We start from the raw sequence: 21,579 nt of genomic DNA, 5'->3' as shown, positions 1-21,579 counted from the left end.
GAGTTGTTTAAGATTGGGTGGCTGTCTGTAGGCAATGAAAGGTCTTCCTCCCAGAGCTTGAGAAAGGGAGCTGTCATTGTCCAGGAGAGGCTGTAGATCTCTGATGATGCGTTGTACTGTTTTAACTTGGGAGCTGTATGTGATGACTAGTGGTGTTCTGTTATTTTCTTTTTTGGGTCTGTCTTGCAGCAGGTTCTCCCTAGGTATCAGTCTGGCTCTGTTGATCTGTTGTTTAACTTCCTCAGGTGGATATTTTAGTTCTAAAAAGGTTTGCTGTAGATCTCTTAGGTGAGATTCTCTGTCTGTAGAGTTGGAACAGATACGGTTGTAACGTAGGGCCTGGCTGTATACGATGGATTGTTTGGTATGTTTGGGATGGTAGCTAGAAGCATGTAGATATGTTTGTCGGTCAGTTGGTTTTCTGTATAAGGTGGTGTCTATACGTCCATCCTGTATTTTTATAGTAGTGTCCAAAAAATGTATTTCTTGCATAGATTGGTTCATTGTTAGGTTGATGGTGGGGTGAAAGTCATTGAATGTCTGGTGGAAGGTTTCCAGGGTCTGTTGTCCATGTGTCCAGATAATAAAGATATCGTCAATGTATCGTAGGTACAAGAGAGGTTTGAGTGGGTAGGAGTCTAGGAAACGATGTTCTAAGTCTGCCATGAAGATGTTGGCATACTGTGGGGCCATGCGGGTGCCCATGGCTGTGCCGCTGATCTGGAGGAACAGGTCATCACCAAATTTGAAGTGGTTGTGGGTAAGGACAAAGTGGCAGAGTTTGGTAGCAAAGTCCGCTGTGGTTTTATCTGGGGGGGGGGGTCTGATGGGTGATGGCCCCTCCCAGCAACTCCCTGCCGTCAATGGTTGAGACGTGCAGGGGAAAGTCCAGCTGCAGAAGTTGGATCTGGTGCGCTTCTGCAAAGTTTCTCGAAAAGAAGTTGGCAGATGCACCCGAGTCGATTAAGGCTAAGACCGTCAGTGGATATCCATTAGGGAGCGTTAGCGTCACTTCTAGAACCACCCCTGCTCTGGGGGGGGGGGTGGGCTGGCGCTGCTCCTCGCTGTGCGGGTGGGTGGGCTGGGGCTGTTGTCGGCCGATTGCGCCTGGCTGCTGCCCCTTGTCTCCTGCAGCCAGGCTGTCTTGTTTCCCTGCTGTGGTGCTGCGTCAGTGGGGGAGGGCACAACCGTTCCTGCCCTCCCTTGCCATTCCCTGCGGTGGGGGCAGTTTCTGACGAGATGCTGAGGGGAGTTGCAGAGGAAGCAGTTCCCGCCCCTTCCCTCCTTGCGTCTTGGCGCCGCTGGGGTTTGAAAAGCCCCCGCGCGCGCGCTATCAATTTGCATGGGTTCCTGGTCTGCCCCGGCCCCAGGCGTGGCCTGGGATGGCTGTAGGGGGAGTGGCTTCTCCTGCGACCGTGGGAACCAAGGCTGTGTTGCGCGCGTTGTCTGCTTGTCGTTCCACCGAGATTCCTGCCTCACCCCCACCGCCAGAGCCGCTTTACTCAACTCATCCATATTATTGGGCTTCGGACCTCTCGAGAGCTCATCCTTCACATCAGGATGCAATCCCAAATAGAACGCAGCTTCCATCGGAGGCGAGTGAAGTTCCCACCCCAGCCTGTGCACCAGCATGGTGAATTTAGCCCAATATTCGCGAACTGTCATTTTCCCCTGGCGTAAATTATGAAGTTCCTCTTTGGTATGGTCCATATGACTGTCACTTGCATACATTACTTTTAAAGCTTCTAGAAATAATTTGACATTCTTCATGCAAGGGTTTGTTGCCGCGATTAACGGTCTGAGCCACTCCCTTGCTGGTCCGGTCAGATGTTCCACTATAAACGCTACTCTGTGCGCATCATCAGGGAACTCATCATTGTGCAGCTCAAGGGCATACAATATCTCAGTCTCAAAGCCCTGATATTCCCTTGGGTCCCCGTTGAACTTGCTTACTAGGGTCCCCGCTCTCCTTCCCGGCAGCACTTGGAGTTGCCCCCCCCCCGCCCTTGTTTTTCTCTGCATCCAACTTGTTTTGGAGCTCCACTGCTAGCGTTCTTAACTGCTGCTCTTTTTCCTGTAGCGATCTCACCTGGTCAAGGAGATTCTGCCTCTCCTCCTGGCTTTTCCGCGTTTCCTCTTTGGCCGCTTTTAATTCTCCCTGTGCCTGCACCGCCAGTTGCTGCAGCTCCTGCTGGGCTTGCTCCGCGAGCTGCCGCCATTTCTCCGCCTCTTGCGCGCTCATTCCGGCAACTCCAAAGTAGCCCAAAAAAAGATTCGGAGGTAGCTGTCACAGTGGCCTGGGTGGGCTACTTCAGAGTAACGACTCCACACAGCTCTGCATTTTATTCTTTTATTGGTGCTGTGTATTTACAGTGCTAAAGGCAGTGCTATTTACAGAGATTGACACATCTTATCAGTCTTCTTCAGTACCTCCGAATGGAGATTGGCGCGTTCTCCTCCAGCATAAAAGCTTGGGGAGACCCAGCCTCTTCCCCCTACGTTTCTTGCGCAATTCCGGAGTCGGTGGGATTGGCCTTCCCCCCTTGCTCCCCCCTTCCTGTCCCACCTTGGCCAGTGGCTCTGCTACCTTGCCTGAGCCTCGGACACCACTACCTGCTTCTCCACTTGAGTCGGAACTCTCCCTGCTTTCCCCAGCGCTCGGAGATGGGCTGGAGCTCAAGATGGGAGGGACCTCCCGATATCCCCTGTCCCTCACAATTACATTCCAGAAATAGCCTCATTTATAACAATACCAATTTACAGTATAATACAATTACTAATACCATTGTTCAAATACGAATTATATAATTTAGATGGCCCCGCGCGTGCTAGAATTGATGGTTTTATGATTTTATTTACTTCAGCATTCCAAAATCCTATTATTTTCAATTACATTACAGTCATCATAATAATCCCTTGTACAACTACAGTATTAATAAATTCTGTTTGTGTTAACACATTAAATGATTTATAAGACTACACATGAATGATTCAAACTAGCTCAGACGTTGCCACTCGGGTGAGTCTCATTGCTCTTAATATCTCTTCAACCTACCGCAAGTCTCTTTCCATGTGTGACATGTTTGTTTGTTTTTAAAGAAAGGTTCTGTTGTATTTTGTTTCTCCAAGCAGGCCACTTGAAAGGTTAACCCAGTCTCCCTGGTGACTGGCAGCAACATTCCGCTGGAGGAGGGACTGCTGAGGTTTTAAAAAATTTGATGTGCAGCAGTTAGTTGGCGGTTGAGGGTTTTCTGTGTGGGGAGCTTGGGTGGTTTTGGAGAAGGTAGACTTAGAGTAGATGAAGTAATAATAATAATAGTTTAGTTGATAGGTATTCTGTTATTTGATTACTAAGAAACGTTACCTGTGAAATTAAGTTCGTACCAATGCTACCAGAAAGCAACCATTAAGATTCAAGCCAATAAATATCCATCTTTAAAGTGTCACATTAGTAATCGTCTATTTCATTTTCCAGCTAAGGTACCCAGGAACCCAGGTGGTGGGGAACTCTTTTAAACTGTCAAAACTGCCTTTTAGAGGAGAAAGGTTAGTTTGTGGCTGAGAGTGCACCAAGAAAGGGGGGGGGCTAAAGGAGGAGACAGGTTCTGAGCGACAATAAAGTTACCCCAGGAAGGAGGCTAGCTTTACAGTAAGGGAGTTTCTAGTGAAGGGAAACCCTTATCTGAGTGCACATAGGAACAGTCTTATTTATAGCCCCAAGTCTATATAGGTACCTGGTCACGTTTAGGCTGGAAGAGGACTCTCTTTTATTTTTGAAAACCCACAAGTGCTAGAGGGTTTAAAGAAAGGCTAGAGGGATAAGTGGGAGGTTTGATTTACCTCAGAAATCCCTGTTAGTGCTTTTAATAATTGAGAGGTCAGAGTTATAAGACGGAAAGTAAAGGACTTTCGTCGCACCATGTATCATATGTGTGCAGATAAAAACTGGATTTGGCTGAAGCAAACAAACACTGCTTACTGCTGTTTCCAACAGCCATTGATGTATAATACACAGAGAATCGTTTCTCCCTCGTGGATGCAATTCTTTGCTCCTGGCATGCGCTTAAGTACAGTACTTTGAAGGATTGAAGAAGAGTAGCAAGAGATTTCTAGACAGAACCTTCCCACAAATAAAAGCCTGAATTCAACACCTTGGCCAATGACTTCCACCTTGCAGATCTGGATATGTAGTTGAATAATATTGGGCAATGGGTTTGCACTCAATAGCTTTGAGAGGCAAGGCTGACTTCTCCGCTGGGTTGAAGAAGCACAAGAACACTATTGGGATAGTTACAGGTAGGTAACCATGTTGGTCTGATGTAGTCAAAACAAAATAAAAAAATTCCTTCCAGCAGCACCTTAGAGACCAACTAAGTTTGTCATTGGTATGAGCTTTCATGTGCATGCACACTTCTTCAGATACACACTGCTGGGATAGAAATTAAAGTCTCCTAAAATAAAATTACTACACAGCAATTGCTAGAGTTTATCCCCACTGTGAGTTCTTTGATGGGAAGTGAATTTGTAGCTGTGACTGAAGCTCTTTCCACATTCCAAGCACTGAAAGTGTTTCTCTCCACTATGAATTCTTTGATGGGAAGTGAGATTATTCTTCTGACTGAAGCTCTTTCCACATTCCAGGCACTGATAGGGTTTCTCCCCTGTATGAATTCTTTGATGGGAAGTGAGATGGTTGCTCTGACTGAAGTGCTTTCCACATTCGAAGCACTGATAGGGTTTCTCCCCTGTATGACTTCTTTGATGGGAAATGAGAGAGGCGCTCTGACTGAAGCTCTTTCCACATTCGAAGCACTGATAGGGTTTCTCCCCTGTATGAATTATTTGATGGGAAGTGAGATGGGTGCTCTGACTGAAGCTCTTTCCACATTCCAAGCATTGATAGGGTTTCTCCCCACTATGAATTCTTTGATGGGTAGTGAGAGAGTCGCTTCGACTGAAGGTCTTTCCACATTCCAAGCATTGATAGCGTTTCTCCCCTGTATGTATTGTTTGATGGGAAGTAAGATTGCTACTCTGACTGAAGGTCTTTCCACATTCTAAGCACTGATAGGGTTTCTCCCCAGTATGACTTCTTTGATGGGAAGTGAGAGAGTCTCTCCGACTAAAGCTCTTTCCACATTCCAAGCACTTATAGGGTTTCTCCCCTGTATGACTTCTTTGATGGGAAGTGAGAGAGTCTCTCCGACTAAAGCTCTTTCCACATTCCAAACACTGATAGCATTTCTCTCCTGTATGAATTCTTTGATGGGAAGTGAGATTGCTGCTCTGACTGAAGCTCTTTCCACATTCCAAGCACTGATAGGGTTTCTCCCCTGTATGAATCCTTTGATGGGAAGTGAGAGAGTCACTCCTTCTAAAGGTCTTTCCACATTCCAAACACTGATAGCATTTCTCTCCTGTATGAATTCTTTGATGGGAAGTGAGATGGGTGCTCTGGCAGAAGCTCTTTCCACATTCGTAGTATGGATAGGGTTTATTCCCAATGGGATTTCTTTGATGAGAAGTGGACTGGGACCTCTGACTAAAGTTCTCTTCACATGAGTATTTATATTGCTTCTCCATTGTGTGGATTCTGTCTTGCTCCCATCTGTTATTAATTTCCATTTCATCCCCACCTGCAATGATAGAACTAATTACAGTGGTACCCTGGTTCTCAAACTTAAACCATTCCAGAATTCTATCCCAAAATCAAAGCATTCCAAAACCAAGGCACGCTTTCCCATGGCATGGTATGTACAGTGGTACTTTGAGTTACAAACGCCTCAGGTCACAAACACTTCAGGTTACAAACTCTGCTAACCTGGAAGTAGTTGCCTCGAGTTGATAACTTTGCCCCAGGATGAGAACAGAAATCATGTGCTGGCAGCGTGGCGGCAGCAGGAGGCCCCATTAGCGAAATTGCTCCTCAGCTTAATAACAGTTTCAGGTTAAGAATGGACCTCCGGAACGAATTAAGTTTGTAACTAGAGGTACCACTGTAATGTGAAATGGATTAATCCGTTCCAGACCATTAAAAACAACCTGTAAAACAACAAATTAACATGAATTTTACTCTGAGACAATTGATCCATAAAATGAAAGCAATAAACCAGGGTGCAATCGACTACCCAGTATCGAAAACTGGCAGTGATCTACCCATTGCCATTGGAGGGATGAGGTGGAAGGGGAGGAGTTTAAGGGGGGGACTCAAACTGGAGGGACAAGGAGCGCACATGGGTGCATGTGGGGAAGGAGGTGGCTAACTGGATGTGGGAGGGGAGTTTAAGTGGGAGGAAGGAAAGGGAGGCAAAAACTCTCTCCCCCCACCACTCAAGCAAGTCCTTTATCCCCCCCCGCAAAGCAGGTCTCTCGCTTGCTCGCTCGCTCTCCCCTCTCCATGTTTTCTGGCATCTGCCCATGCTCCCTGTTCACCCGGGCGAGTCCCAGGGCTTGTCTCCACTTTGGACAGCATGTGCGTCCCTGGTGCGATGGAACAAGGACATGGCAGCAGCACCAGAGTGTGTAGATGAGGCGGCGGTGGCGGTGGCTGTTCCTGGCTGCTCTCCTACGGTAGCTGCTGGATGCTGAGATGGGTGGGCTGGAGCCTGTGCATAGTGCGAGCACCCCGATCCCCCGCTCGGGAATGTGGCACCAGCGATGCTTCGCCTGGATCTCGCCTGGGGTCGGGCTTGGGATGAGGGGAGGGAAGGGAGGCGAGGGGGTGGGAAGGTCATCCTGCCCAGCATAGTTTTTCCCCCCCACAGGCTCCCCCCACAAACACCGCCTCCCTGCGCGATGGGGGAGAGTCACCAACTTCCACCTCCCTGCCCACTCTGAAGGATATTCGCAGGCAACACCATGAATAGCCCTTCATTCAAAGTGATTTCTGGAAGCGTTAGATTTCCAGGTGGTGTAAGTGGCACTAAGGAGAGATGTATGGAATTTCAAAATAGATATTATGATCCAACAGAGAGCTTTACCCAGAGAATCCAGGATCCCATGATTCTCCTCCATGACCTCCTTATGCAGAGCTCTCTGGTCAGAATCCAGCAATGCCCACTCCTTGTCCGTGAAATGAACAGCGACATCTTCAAAGCACACAGGACCCTAAAAGACCAAGGGATGATCTACCACACATTGCTCTGTTGTTTTCTGCCTGCTAATTGTTGCATTGCTTTAGGGGGATTGTTTTGCTGCACATGGTATGAATGCGTATTTTAACATCTCGCTGGAATTACTTTATTATTTTAATGATGGGTCTTAATTTTTGTGTAAATGGGTGGAACTCCACATTGTGTTCTTAAAAGCATTCCTACCTGATGCCCAAAAGACAATGTCAAGGGGCACATGGGGCACAGGGAGGCGAGGAGAAATGGCAAGGCCGTTGTCCAACTGATGGGGCTGGTTAGATGAATCCTGGCCCATTTTTATGGTTTGTCAAAGTTAAATTTAGAAATAAAACTGCAACTACAGATAAAAAATACTAGTAACATTCAGAAGGCGATATGGGTGAGGTGGATGTCCCATATTCTCAGTTATATATATATTCTCCATATTTTCATTAACAATTTCAAATGGCATTTCCTACCTTTAGTTCAGGGCACCTTTGACAGGAGCCAGGAAGTGGAGGGAGTAACCCTGGTTGCCCACCCCTCAGCCTCTCTCCCTACAAGTCTCCTGCCCCCTACCTGATCTGCTTCCATAGCTGCTGCTTCCCCTTCGCCACCATGAAAAGACGGATGAGGAGGTATTGTCAGCATCATCCTCTCTCTGGTGTCCATTGGAGTCCTCTCTGCCTCAGAGGAATCAGGACCCATTTCTGCTAACAGATCCTTTACCTGAAAGAACAACAAAGATTCAAAGCAGAGAATGGGGAGGAGGATTAGAAAAGGATTTTGCAGAGGCAAACACTTAGGGGTATCAGATCTCATTCATTGGCTCCTATACATAAAGGGATGGGACATGAATCCTGCATTTTGGGATACTCTCCCTCTGGTTTGGAGCCCCTTGAGAAAATCCAGAGGAAAATATATATCACCTGCTGCTCTGCCAGCTTTTTCTCCACTGCCTGACTCAGGAGGAAACCTTCAGCCAGGGCCACTGCCTGGGAAGTGGTCTCTGCTCCACATTCCCTCACCCAGCTCTCCATCTCGGGTGGAAGGACAGCCAGGAACTGCTCCAAGATCACCAGGTCCAGCATCTCAGCTTTTGTGTGCCTTTCTGGCTTCAGCCACTGACAGACAAGGTGGTAGAGTCGGCTGCAAAGCTCACGGGGTCCTTCAGCCTCCTGGTGGCAGAACTGCCTGAGCTGCTGGCTCTGCACATCTGAGCGGAGGGTGTCCTCCTCACCCAGGATCTTCCGCACAGAGTTTCCCCCAGTGCTCCCATCTTCAGTGGCCTGGCCTCTTTCTGCTTTAGGTCCAGCTGAGTCTTGCTCATCCATCTTTGCTTTTAGGAAGCTTCCAAGAGATCAGTCCCTTTTTGTCGTCTGCAAAGTTCTTCCTGTCCGAATTAGTGCTGGCAAACCCTACAAAGCAAATGCATTGTTCTGTTATAAAATTGGCATTCTGTCAGGATCAGAAAAATGTCCCCAGACAAATGTGGATGACTTTTGTGAGCAATCAAGGCTGCACTGCACTAAAGCCCAGACTCTGAACATATTGTGATTATGAGTTTTTTCAAGCTGTTTTTAAACTTGATTACAGCACTACGCAAGAGAAATAAATACTCCCCGGGGGAAACCCACACACCATTAGAATTTGGCTCAATCTGGCTGGTCTAAATATAATTTTACACATAGTAATACATTATTATTACTACTACTACTACTACTACTGTTACTACTATTATGTCGCCCATCTGGGTTGCCCCAGCTACTCTGAGCGGTTTCCATTAAGATGAACATCAAACACAGTAAGGCATCAAACATTATTAAAAACATTATTAAAAACATCAACAGAGCAATTATTCTCCTCACTTTGAAACCCCCCCCCTGATTCCATCAATAGACCAACACTTTATGCTGTTTCATTGGTAGCAGAAGAGGAAAAATGATTCTTACACTTAATCTCAGCACAACCACAAGGGCTCCTGACTAGGCGTTTGGCTATGGGATGTGGACTGCTAAACCTGTCTTCACCCAACTTGGGGCACAAACCCATGACCAGGAAACTCAAGAGTCTCACTCTTTGCTGGCTGGCTTACCGGTATTTGCATCATTTATTGTTCCCTTTATCCTTGTTTACACAGCCCTAATAAGAGTTATTCCGAACAGAAAGCAAAAAGACAAGAACACACACCCAAGCGCCACCTATGCTGCATCTGCAAAGCAGGATCAGGCCACTTTAAAGAGTCCTGGCTTCCTCCAAAGAATCATGGGACTAGTAGTTTGTTGAGGGTGCAGGCAAAGCTCACTGATTTGGGGGTCTCTGCCCCTCTCATGCACCTTCCTCATGCAGCCCTGGATCCCCCCAGGCATCCCAAGGAGGAAGAAAGAGGAGATGCTGCGGATCCCAGAAGGGGCCCATAGGCATCTCTGGCAAAGGAGAGACGAAAGCAACCCCTCCATTCTAGGAGACCTCCCCCTCTCCCCTTTCTGCCCTCCCCTCTCTAGGAATCCAGCTTAGTTCCTTTTAATCCTTGGCGAACCGAACGCACCCACTTCCCCCCTCTATGGAGAGCAGGAGCCCACAGAGAGAGGAGGAATTTTGATTTGATATCCCGCTTTATCACTACCCTAAGGAGTCTCAAAGCGGCTAACATTCTCCTTTCCCTTCCTCCCCCACAACAAACACTCTGTGAGGTGAGTGAGGCCAAGAGACTTCAGAGAAGTGGGACTAACCCAAGGTCACCCAGCAGCTGCATGTAGAGGAGCGGAGACACGAACCCGGTTCCCCAGATTATGAGTCTACCGCTCTTAACCACTACACTACAATGGCTCCCAGAAAAAGAGAGGCTTTCTTCTGGGGATGGTGGGATCCACTTGGCAGGCAGATGAGATAAGATAAGATATATTTATTGTCATTCTCCCCTTTCGGTTGCTACATCCACTCAGATAAAGCATTCTGCATAATCCAAAATTACTACGAAACCTAATTAAAACAGTAAATACGATACAAAATAACAGGTAAAGTAAGATGACTTCAAAGTCCAGACTTTCCATTTGAGGCCAAAATCGCTCTAGAGAAGAAACTGTTCCAGAGACGGATAGTTCTTGCCTGCATTGAGGAGGAAGGCTATGCCTTAAGGAAAGGATGGCTTGATGGGGGCTCTTCCCTCGGACGGGGATTGGGAGGGGGGTGTTCAATGGCATGCCACTTTTTCCCTCCCCAAAGGGGCAAAGGAAGATCAGAGAGGAAGGGGGAAGATACTCCCTGCTTTGGGAGTCTTCCCCCCCCCTTGGGCATCCTCCCCCTGCAGCCCTGGGACCCCACTTCGCCCCAGGGGGGAAGAGAGAGGAGACTCACTGGATCCTAGGAGGGGGCACCGAGGCAGCCTTGGCAGAGGACAAAGGGGGAGGGGCTTCCTCTCTGGAGGACCTAGGACCCCCCACTTCCTGGCCTCTCTAGGATTCCAGCTCAGCTCTTGTTAACCCTTGCCGAACCGAGCGCACACAGGTCAGAGGAGACTCTGAGGACCTGCGCTGGGTCTTCTCTCGCGGACGCCTCAGAGCACGAAGCGGGGGAGGCGGAGGGAGGGCGGGGCAAGGACCCGTGACGAAACAGCCTTGGCCCCGCCCCTCAGCCGACTGCTCTGAGGGAAACTACTTTTCCCAACTTCCCGCCTTTCGAAACCTGAGCCTCGCCTCAGTTTTAGGCGCCAAGGAGGCCGATTGCTGTCAGACCAGGCTGCAGTTTCCCTGGGCTCCCTCATTTATCGGGGGATTTCTTTTCATTTGCACTGATTTCTGTTCATATCTCTCGCTTTTGTAGTTTCTCTCTGCTTCTTTAGAAAGGCATTTTGCTGTATTTTAAATACCCTTTCACTACGCTTTGCTTCCCTCGGTTTATGGATAAATAGAAGAGCTCCTGCCAGTCAAAGATGTACCTGTACAGGTAGTGAACCCGCTGCATCCCGTTGGAGAAGTGGCACTCCTGCTTCATCCGATACAGGATGTGTTATCAAATCCAACTCGGTGGTGTAACGTTGCAAAATGTCGATCACTTCTCCTACTTGGGCCAACATTGAGGCCAAAATCCAGCATCGCCTGAGCTCTGCGAGTGCGGCTTTCTCCCAATTGAAGGGTCATTGGCAGGGAAACCAAAATAATAATAATAATAATACCGGGTAATAATAATAATAATAATTTATTATTTATGCCCCGCCCATTTGGCTGGGTTTCCCCAGCCACTCTGGGCGGCTTCCAACAGAAATATTAAAATACACTAATTTCTTAAAGATTAAAAGCTTCCCTAAACAGGGCTGCCTTCAGATGTCCTCTAAAAGTCTGGTAGTTGTTTTTCTCTTTGACATCTGGTGGGAGGGTGTTCCACAGGGCGGGTGCCACTACCGAGAAGGCCCTCTGCCTGGTTCCCTGTAGCTTTGCTTCTCACAGTGAGGGAACCGCCAGAAGGCCCTCGGCACTGGACCTTACTGAAATAAGTAAAATGGTTGTTTACAAAGCTATTGCACTACCAACCTTACTGTATGCTTGTGAAACATGGACCACTTACAAATACCATCTCCAAGTTCCCTCCCCCCCACCCCAAATCCTGCCCTCCCTTCCCAGCTACCCTGTTTGCAGATTCAGGGATAGGGAAAGCGCAATCTTCTCCCCCTCCCCACAACCCCAAAATAATAATAATATTTTGCACCTTTTTTTCCTCCTCCTCTGCAGACATGCTCCTTTTCTGGGAATGTGGATGGAGGCCCCTCCCCCTCCAACCTCCCCCCCCCTAACCTTCCCGCCTCTCTAGGAAGCGGAGCTCACTGACCCATGGGGAGGAATGAGTGACGCCTCCCTTCCAGAACACACAAATTCTCCTCCTTCCAAACAAGCTCTGTTAACCTGTTTCTTTCCTGAGAAGGTCCCAGGTTTGATCCCCGGAGACGGCACGGAAAGAGACCCCCCCCAAAAAAAAACCTCCGAAAAATTCCTCCGGGGCACAAAGATTACATTCCCCCTTCTTCACTTTTTTAATCTATTGCAAGGAGGGGGGGAGGGGGATCTGGTCAATTTCACACCCATTTCCCAACGTGGGGGAGGCAGGGCTGTGGCGTAAGGTGTCCCCGTTACAACAGCCCTACAAAGTAGACCAGAATTGTTATGCGCGTTTGGGACTTGGAACAGTGACTTACAGCAACCCTAAAGGGTAGTCCAGTGTCGTCATTACGGGTGCCTTTTTAAAATAGGGGCTGGTGTTTGAACTTGGGCTTTGCTAATGTTACTAAATTGGTGGGGGGTGCACTTGTGCGAGAGCAGGTTTCTTTGACTGTCTGCCCGTTCAGTGGTTGCCCCTTCTGCTTTCTCATGGCAAAGGACGGTGAGCCCAGAAAGCCTTTTCTTTCCCAGCTGCACAAGCCCAACACACTTTCGTAATAAACAGAAACCCTGTCTCTTTGTCTCCATGTATGCAAACTCTTTGTCCACCAAATCTAAATCCTTGAACCTGTTCCTCACTTCCACTGTGTATTTATAAGGAATTTGATTTAGATTTGCAATATTTTTATTTACAGCATTGGACTTTCCTTTCACTTCCAGGGACATCTGCAACTGAGTGACATTTCGGCTTTGGCCCAGCCGCTTCATCAGCTCTGACTCTACTTGTACTTGTCCTCCGCTCTTCCTCAGTAGCATGTTGAACGCCTTCCGACCTGAGGGGCTCATCTTCCAGATCTTCCAGCCTCATAACTTATATCCCTGTTGTTTTTGTCCACAGGTAGCCAATGTCCCACCTTTCGACGTGGGACCCATCCTCTGGGGACATGGCCACAAACTTCCCTCTGTGAATGGTGAAATGGAAGAGCTCCCACCAGTCAAAGAAATACCTGTACAGGTAGTGAACCTGGTACATCCCGTTGGAGAAGGGTGTTGTCTGTTGTGCTAGCATGGAGGAGCACACAGCCTCCATGTTCTGATCAGTGTGTCTTCTCCATTTTGTATGTTTCTGTGTGTTTGGAGAAGTGACTGCTTAGTCACAGTCACTTGGGACTAACTTTTTTATGGAATAGTTCTAGTTGTTATGTAACCTAAGCCTGCCTTCAGGGATGTCTGTGAACCTGTATGAATCTGTGAGTAAACTACTTTTACAGTGAGGGGGAAAAGAACTTGATCCCCTGCTAAATTTGCCTGTTTGCCCTCTGACGAAGAAACAACCAGTCCATAATTTTAATGGTAGGTTTATTGTAGCTGTGAGAGACAGAATAACAGGGGAAAACCCCAGAAACCCAGAATACAAAAGTCAGAGATTGATGTGCATTATAATGAGTGAAATAAGTATTTGATCCCCTATCGTTAGGGAAGGATATCATTAAATAATATATCCTCTCCTGCTTCCCTAATCATCCCCACATACAACAGGTGCAAGGTCACTCTGAAGAATGTTCTACACATGCGCTGCTTCTGGGCTAACCAGAGATGTTTCCTACAATAGGAGTCTAACCTCTCCTATTGTAGTGTTAAGATGTAAAGAGAAGATATGGCAGCTTTTAGGGTTAGCATTATGTGAAGATTTGGAAAGAAATTTTAAAAGATCTAGAAATATTGATAAGAATGAAAGTATAATTGATGGGGAAAATCTCGGCAATAAAAATGAATATAATGATAAAAAATAATTTTTAATAAAATTTATATCCCACCCGTCTGTTTGGGTTTCCTCAGCCATGTTAAATTGTTGTTTTACGGGTTGTTTTTAAAAGCCTGGAACGGATCCCAGGGGTCAGCAAGGCTTACCAGGCATGGGCTGGTCACTCCCGTGGAGATCACTCCGTGGGCTCGACCGGCACAGCGCATCACTGGAAATCATTTATGTGCATGTCCGTGGTGCCAAACATGCGCAGAAGCGATTTTCAGCATATGGGTATACACATAAGCGATTTCTGGAGCCACGGAAGAGAGTTATCGCACCGTGCTGCATGTGCCGAGTGGGCAGCTCGGTTCGGGAGCGGCTCATGGGAAGAAGAAGAAGAAGAAGAAGAAGAGGAGGAGGAGGAGGAGGAGGAGGAGGAGGAGGAGGAGTTTGGACTTGATATCCCACTTTATCACTACCCTAAGGAATCTCAAAGCGGCTAACATTCTCTTTTCCCTTCCTCCCACACAACAAACACTCTGTGAGGTGAGTGAGGCTGAGAGACTTCAGAGAAGTGTGACTGGCCCAATGTCACCCAGCAGCTGCATTACTTTCTATTGGAAAGCACGCCTTGGTTTTAGAACGCTTTGGTTTTGGAACAGACTTCCAGAACAGATTAAGTTTGGGATCCAAGGTACTACTCTACAAACCAATAACAACAACCACAACAATAATAAACAGTTTACATTAATACCCTAATTAAAGTAACCATCAGCACCATCTAAAAACATTTAAACAACACCAACCTGACAAAATCAAAACAGATAAACCAAAATTAGAACTGTGTAAAATATTTTAGCCAGAGCAATGCTCTCCCATGTCTAGTTTCATATGAAGGGGGAAGAAACCCAGAATAAAACATTAGATTGTTTTTTATAGGAATGACAGAAGCACAATAACACTGCTACAATACAAATTAAAATCTCCTAAAATTACTACACAGCAATTGCTATTGTTTGTCTCCACTGTGAGTTCTTTGATGGGAAGTGAGAGATGTGTTGTGACGGAAGTACTTTCCACATTCCAAGCACTGATAGGGTTTCTCCCCTGTATGAATTCTTTGATGAGAAGTGAGAGATGTTTTGTGACTGAAGCTCTTTCCACATTCCAAGCACTGATAGGGTTTCTCCCCTGTATGAATTCTTTGATGGGAAGTAAGACTACTCTTCTGATTGAAGCACTTTTCACATTCCAAGCACTGATAAGGTTTCTCCCCTGTATGAATTCTTTGATGGGATGTGAGAGAGGCATTGTGACTGAAGCTTCTTCCACATTCTAAGCACTGATAGGGTTTCTCCCCTGTATGAATTGTTTGATGGGAAATGAGAGATACGTTGTGACTGAAGCTCTTTCCACATTCCAAGCACTGATAGGGTTTCACCCCTGAATGAATTCTTTGATGGGAAGTGAGACTACTCTTCTGATTGAAGCTCTTTCCACATTCCAAGCACTGAAAGGGTTTATCCCCTGTATGAATTCGTTGATGGGAAATGAGATGGCTACTGTGTCTGAAGCTCTTTCCACATTCCAAGCACTGATAGGGTTTCTCCCCTGTATGAATTCTTTGATGGGAAGTGAGATCTGAGCTCTTTCTGAAAGTCTTTCCACATTCCAAACACTGATAGGGTTTCTCTCCTGTATGAATTCTTTGATGGGAATTGAGAGATACGCTGTGACTGAAGTTCTTTCCACATTCTAAGCACTGATAGGTTTTTTTCCCAATTGGATTTCTTTGATTAAAAGTGGAATTGGAGCTCTCATTAAAGTTCTTTTCACCCACCAAGTATTTATATGGTTTCTCTACTGTGTGGATTCCTTCGAGTTCCCCTTTGTTATTAATTTCCAATTCATCACCACCTGCAATAAAAAACTAATTATTTTTTATATTTAAATATTTTGTTGAAATGATTTTAGATTTGAAAAGAAATATTATGATAAGATGGGAATTCTCACTACAGATTTAACTTCCTTTGTTGGCTGGTATTAGCTGACATATTTACAGGAACCTGAAATTCAATTCCTTTAGTTTGGCCCAATCACGGAATCCGCTCTGTCTCCATTATCAATTATCTCTTTAGTCAACCAAAAACCAACAGAAGCAAAAATCCAAATCTGGCAGAAGCTATTTCAAACTCCCTACCCACTCTGATGGATATCCACAGACAACACCGCCAATTGCCCTCCATTCCAAGTGATTTCAAGTGGTATAGGTGGCGCTATTGAGTTCCATCCAAACCTTGGAGATTCATTGCAAGGAGAGATGTACAGTATGGAATTTCAAACCAGATATTATGATCCTCAGAGAGCCTTACCCAGAGAATCCAGGAGTCCACGATTCTCCTCCATGACCTCCTTATGCAGAGCTCTCTGGTCAGGATCCAGCAACGCCCACTCCTTGTCCGTGAAATGAACAGTGACATCCTCAAAGCACACTGGGCCCTAAAAGAACAAGGGATGATCTACCACACATTGCTCTGGTGTTTTCTGCCTGTTAATTGTTGCATTGCTTTAGGGGCATTGTTTTGCTGCACATGGTATGAATACGTATTTTAACATCTCACTGGAATTACTTTATTATATTAATGATGGGTCTTAAGCTTTGTGTAAATGGGTGGAACTCCACATTTTGTTCTTCCAAGAATTCTGGCTCTCTCCCCCCTCAGCCTCTCTCCCCACAAGTGTCCTGCCCCCTACCTGATCTGCTTCCATAGCCGCTGCTTCCCCTTCGCCACCATGAAAAGACGGATGAGGAGGTCTTGCCAGCATCATCCTGTCACCTGCCAGAGACAAAGGGAAGTGGGAAGCCATGAAAGCCTGGTTCTCTCCAAGGTTGAGGAATGCATCCAAAGTGGTACCACAGGTTAAGAACAGTTTCTGGTTAAGAACGGACCTCCATAATGAATTAAATTCTAAACCCGAGATAGCACTGTAACTCCCTCCTTACCTAGTGGTCTCTCCCTAGTGTCCATCGGAGTCCTCGCTGCCTCAGAGGAATTAGGACCCATTTCTGCTAACAGAACCTTAACCTGAAAGAGCAACAAAGATGTGATGCAGAATGGGGAGGGGGATTAGAAAAGCAATCAGAGGCTTTTTAAGGGGTATCAGATCTAATACCTTATCCTATCCATAAAGGAATGGGGCATGAGTACTGCATTTTGGGATACTCTCCCTCTTGTTTGGAGCCCCTTGGGAGTATCCAGAGGAAAGTCTCTCTCACCTGCTGCTCTGTCTCCTTTTTCTCCACTGCCTGATTCAGGAGGAAACCTTCAGCCAGGGCCACTGCTTGAGAACAGGTCTCTGCTCCACATTCCCTCACCCAGCTCTCCATCTCGGGTGGAAGGACAGCCAGGAACTGCTCTAAGATCACCAGGTCCAGCATCTCAGCTTTCGTGTGCCTTTCTGGCTTCAGCCACTGACAGACAAGGTGGTAAAGTCGGCTGCAAACCTCACGGGGTCCTTCAGCCTCCTGGTGGCAGAACTGCCTGAGCTGCTGGCTCTGCATATCTGAGCAGAGGGTGTTCTCTTCACCCAGGAACTTCTGCACAGTTTTTTCAGAGAATCCCCCACTGCTCCCATCTTCAGTGGCCTGGCCTCTTCCTGCTTTAGGTCCAGGCGAGTCTTGCTCATCCATCTGTGCTCTCAGGAAGCCTCCGAGAGATCAGAAGGAGTCCCTTTTTTCTTCTGCAAAGTTCTGCTAGTCCAAATTAGAGCTGCTGGCAAACCCTAAAAAGCAAATGCATAAAACCTTGAGATAAACACAGAGGCTTCAGAAAAGGGGTGCGGGAGGCAGTGGAAGACAGGAGTGCCTGGCGTGCTCTGGTCCATGGGGTCACGAAGAGTCGGACACGACTAAACAACAACAAATCAAGCGTGCAAAAAGAAAAAACCTTGAGATACAACACAGAGCCTTCAGAAAGGGGGTAGGGAAATTTGAAGTCTCTCCACCCACCCACCCCCCAACAGCTTGAGATTTTGTTACAACTGAGCACTCATACATTGCAGCATCATGAGGAAAAAAATAAAGACTCCAGAAAACACACACACACACACTATCAGCATTTGTCTCAGTCTGGCTAGTCTAAATTTAAATTTAAGCAGAAGTTATTATCTCTGCTTAGAAACCCACTTGCATATAGTAATTGTATTAAATTATTATTCTTACTAAGGGACGCGGGTGACGCTGTGTTCTAAACCACAGAGCCTAGGGCTTGCTGATCAAAAGGTTGGGAGTTCGAATCCCTGTGATGGGGTGAGCTCCTGTTGCTCGGTCCCAGCTCCGGCCAACCTAGCAGTTCAAAAGCATGCCAGTGCAAGTAGATAAATAGGTACAGCTCTGGCGGGAAGGTAAACAGTGTTTCTATGCATTACTCTGGTTCGCCAGAAGCATCTTAGTCATGCTGGTCACATGATCCGGAAGCTGTCGGTAGACAAACCCTCAGCCTATAGAGCGAGATTAGCGTGAAACCCCAGAGTTGTCCGCAACTGGACCTAACTGTCAGGGGTACCTTTACCTTTATTATTCTTACTACTGCTGCTGCTGCTATTATGCTGCCCATCTGACTGAGTTGCCCCAGCTACTCTGAGTGGCTTCTAACAAAATGAACATCAAACACAGTAAGGCATCAACAGAGCAATTATACTCCTAGCTTTGAATCTCACCCCCCAAGTTCATCAACAGACCAACACTATATGTTGTTTCATTTACTTGAAAGAGAAGTTGCTGAATTACAACTTATTACTAAACTTAAAACTATGGAGAGACCTGGTCTGAATAGAGACATTGGATTCTTATCCCAGTACACATGCTAAGCTATTTTTGGCCATCTGCATCCCTTGCTTTTTCCCGTAAGACCAATTGCAGTTGTTAATCATCAACAGGTTTACCACACCTATCAGCCAATCACCCATTCCATCTCCCCTTCTGATAAATACCCCTCCCCACCCTCTCACTATATCTAAGGATCTGGTGACTTCTGTTTCAATGTATCCCATTTCATCTTTTTCTGTTTAAGCCAATTCACGAACCTAGAACTCAATACAGTGACCACTCATAATGAAACATATGTCACAGATACCTTGCAAATTTATTGTGACATTATGTGATATATATAAGACGGGAGAGGATTTACAATCGGAGAACCATCAAATGGGAAGAGACCCTGAGGACCATTTAGTCCAGCCCCCTGCGATGCAGGAATCTTCACCCAACTTGAGGCACAAACCCATCACCAGGAGATTAAGAGTTATTCCAAAAGAAAGGAAAAAGAGAAGAACACACACCCCGGCTGCATCTGCAAAGCAGGATGAGGCCACTTTAAAGAGTCCTGGCTTCCTTCAAACTAATCATGGGAATCATAGTTACAGGTACGTAGCCGTGGAGTCGAAACAAAATAAAAAAATTCCTTCAGTAGCACCTTAAAGACCAACTAAGTTTTTATTTTGGTATGAGCTTTCGTGTGCATGCACACTTCTAGTTTGTTGAGGGCGCAGGGAAAGCTTCCTGATTTGGGGGTCTCTGCCCCCCTCATGCACCTTCATCCTACAGCCCTGGGACCTCCCTTCTCTGCAAGGCACCTCAAGGGGGGAAGAGAGAGGAGACTCTGTGGACCCCAGAAGGGGCACATAGGCAGCTCTGGCTAAGGAGAGAAGAAAGCAACCCCTCCCCTTTCAAGGACGGAGGGTCGTTGGCTTCGGGGGACCTGGCCCACTTTCTGCCCTCACCTCTCTAGGAATCCATCTTAGTTCCTTTGAGCCCTTGTGGGACAGAGCGCACCCAGTTCCTCCTTTTATGGAGAGCAGGAGCCCACAGACAGAGGCTTCCTTCTGGGGAGGGTGGGACCCCCTTGGCAGGCAGAGAGGAGGAGCAGCAGTTTGTAGGGGAAAAGGCTGTGCCAGATGCAAAGGAGGGTCTGGTGGGAAGAACAGAGAGGAAGGGGGAGGATGTTCCCTGCCTTGGGGGTCTTCCCCCCCTTGGGCACCCTCTCCCTGGCGCCCTGGGGACCCCCCCACTTCTCCCCAAGGCGCCCCAAGGGGGAAGAGCGAGGAGACTCACTGGATCCTAGGAGGGGGCACCGAGGCAGCCTGGGCGGAGGACAAAGGGGGAGGGGCTTCTGCTCTGGAGGACCTAGGACCCCCCCCTTCCTGGCCTCTCTAGGATTCCTGCTCGGTTCTTGTTAACCCTTGCCGAGCCGAGCGCACACAGGTCAGAGGAGACTGAGGAGCTGCGCATGCTCCCTGCGGGCGACGCTGGGTCTTCTCTCGCAGACGCCTCAGAGCACGAAGCGGGGAAAGGGGGAGGCGGAGGGAGGGCGGGGCAAGGACCCGTGACTAAACAGCCCTGGCCCCGCCCCTCAGCCGGCTGCTGTGAGGGAAACGACTTTTCCCGCCTTTTCCCAACTGCCCGCCTTTCGAAACCTGAGCCTCGCCTCAGTTTTAGGTGCCAAGGAGGCCGATTCCTGTCAGACCAGGCTGCAGTTTCCCTGGGCTCCCTCATTTATCGGGGGATTTCTTCTCATTTGCACTGATTTCTGTTCATATCTCTCGCTTTTGTAGCTTCTCTCTGCTTCTTTAGAAAGCCATATAAACAACCCTCTCCCCACTGCCTGCGGGATAATCATCATAATAATAATAATGTTATACCCCACGCATCTGGCTGGGTTTTCCCAGCCACTCTGGGCGGCTTCCAACAGAATATTAAAATACAATAATATATTAAACATTAAAAGCTTCCCTAAACAGGGCTGCCTTCAGATGTCTTCTAAAAGTCTGGTAGTTGTTTTTCTCTCTGACATCTGGCAAAGGGGGAGAGACATTTGACATAAAGGTAAAGGGACCCCTGACCGTTAGGTTCAGTCGCGGATGACTCTGGGGTTGTGATGCTCATCTCACTCTATAGGACCGAGCAACGGGAGCTCACCCCGTCGTGGGGATTTGAACCACCGACCTCCTGATCTGCAAGCCCTAGGCTCTGTGGTTCATTTATTCCAATTCGAAATAGTCCTTTATAGTGTCACCCTCCTCTCTCTCCTCCTTTTCCGCTGCCACTGAGGAGAATGGAAGAGGCTTATCTGCCTCGGGTCGCACGTGTGTCTGCGTGTGAGAGAGAAACTGGGTGGAAGAAGGGCCCAAGGATCCTGTAGAAGCCCCACAGGTAGCCCTTGTCCCACTTTTGGACATGGGGCTGCTCCTCTGGAGACATGGCAACAAACTTCCCTCAGTTGATGGAGAAATAGAAGAGCTCCTGCCAGTCAAAGATGTACCTGTACAGGTAGTGAACCCACTGCACCCCGCTGGAGAAGTTGCACTCCTGCTTCATCTGGTACAGGACATATTATGCGGGGAGCAGGGGTGTGTCAAAGGTCAGGTGGGGGAGGGAAACACCAGGGGGGGCAGGCATACCCCCTGCTCCCTCCTGCCAAAGGAGCCCCCCCTACCATGTGGCAGGACCTCATCTGCCCCCCACCCCAGCTAAGCATCAACAGTCCCATCATGCAGGGTTGCCACCTGCCCTGTTTAATATGTTGGATATGATTCCTTTATTCACAGAAACAACGCTGTGTAAAGTTTCCAGAAGATCTGTTATTTACAACAGGTGCAAGGTGACTTCGAAGAATGTTCCACACATGCGCTGCTTCGGGGTTGACCAAAGAGATGTTTAGTCTGACCTCCGCTATTGTCGTGTGAAGATGTAAAGAGTGGGTATGGCAGCTTTTAGGGCTAACATCATGCAAAGAGTGGGAAGGAAAATTTAAAAGATCTAGAAATATTGAAAAGAATGAAACTATCATTGATG

General features: G+C 47.4%; 1 protein-coding gene across 1 annotated transcript; it reads right to left on the bottom strand.

The window, feature by feature from the left end:
• Window positions 1-2,834: 2,834 nt before the first annotated feature.
• Window positions 2,835-20,057, bottom strand: LOC132591247 (uncharacterized). The gene is made up of 8 exons (XM_088664291.1): window positions 19,068-20,057; window positions 17,005-17,510; window positions 16,732-16,813; window positions 16,482-16,564; window positions 16,100-16,226; window positions 14,754-15,644; window positions 13,268-13,278; window positions 2,835-5,574 (listed from the first exon to the last, which is right to left on the bottom strand). Exons 2-8 carry the CDS (start codon window positions 17,416-17,418, stop codon window positions 4,480-4,482), a joined length of 2,703 nt encoding a protein of 900 aa, XP_088520417.1. The 5' UTR covers window positions 17,419-17,510; window positions 19,068-20,057; the 3' UTR covers window positions 2,835-4,479.
• Window positions 20,058-21,579: the final 1,522 nt, after the last annotated feature.

Source organism: Zootoca vivipara, chromosome 2 (genome assembly GCF_965207765.1).
Source record: "Zootoca vivipara chromosome 2, rZooViv2.hap1.1, whole genome shotgun sequence".
In the NCBI taxonomy this organism is placed as follows: domain Eukaryota; kingdom Metazoa; phylum Chordata; class Lepidosauria; order Squamata; family Lacertidae; genus Zootoca; species Zootoca vivipara.
Note: the sequence above shows the minus strand (reverse complement) of the source record. Positions and strands in the feature narration are given on the sequence as shown.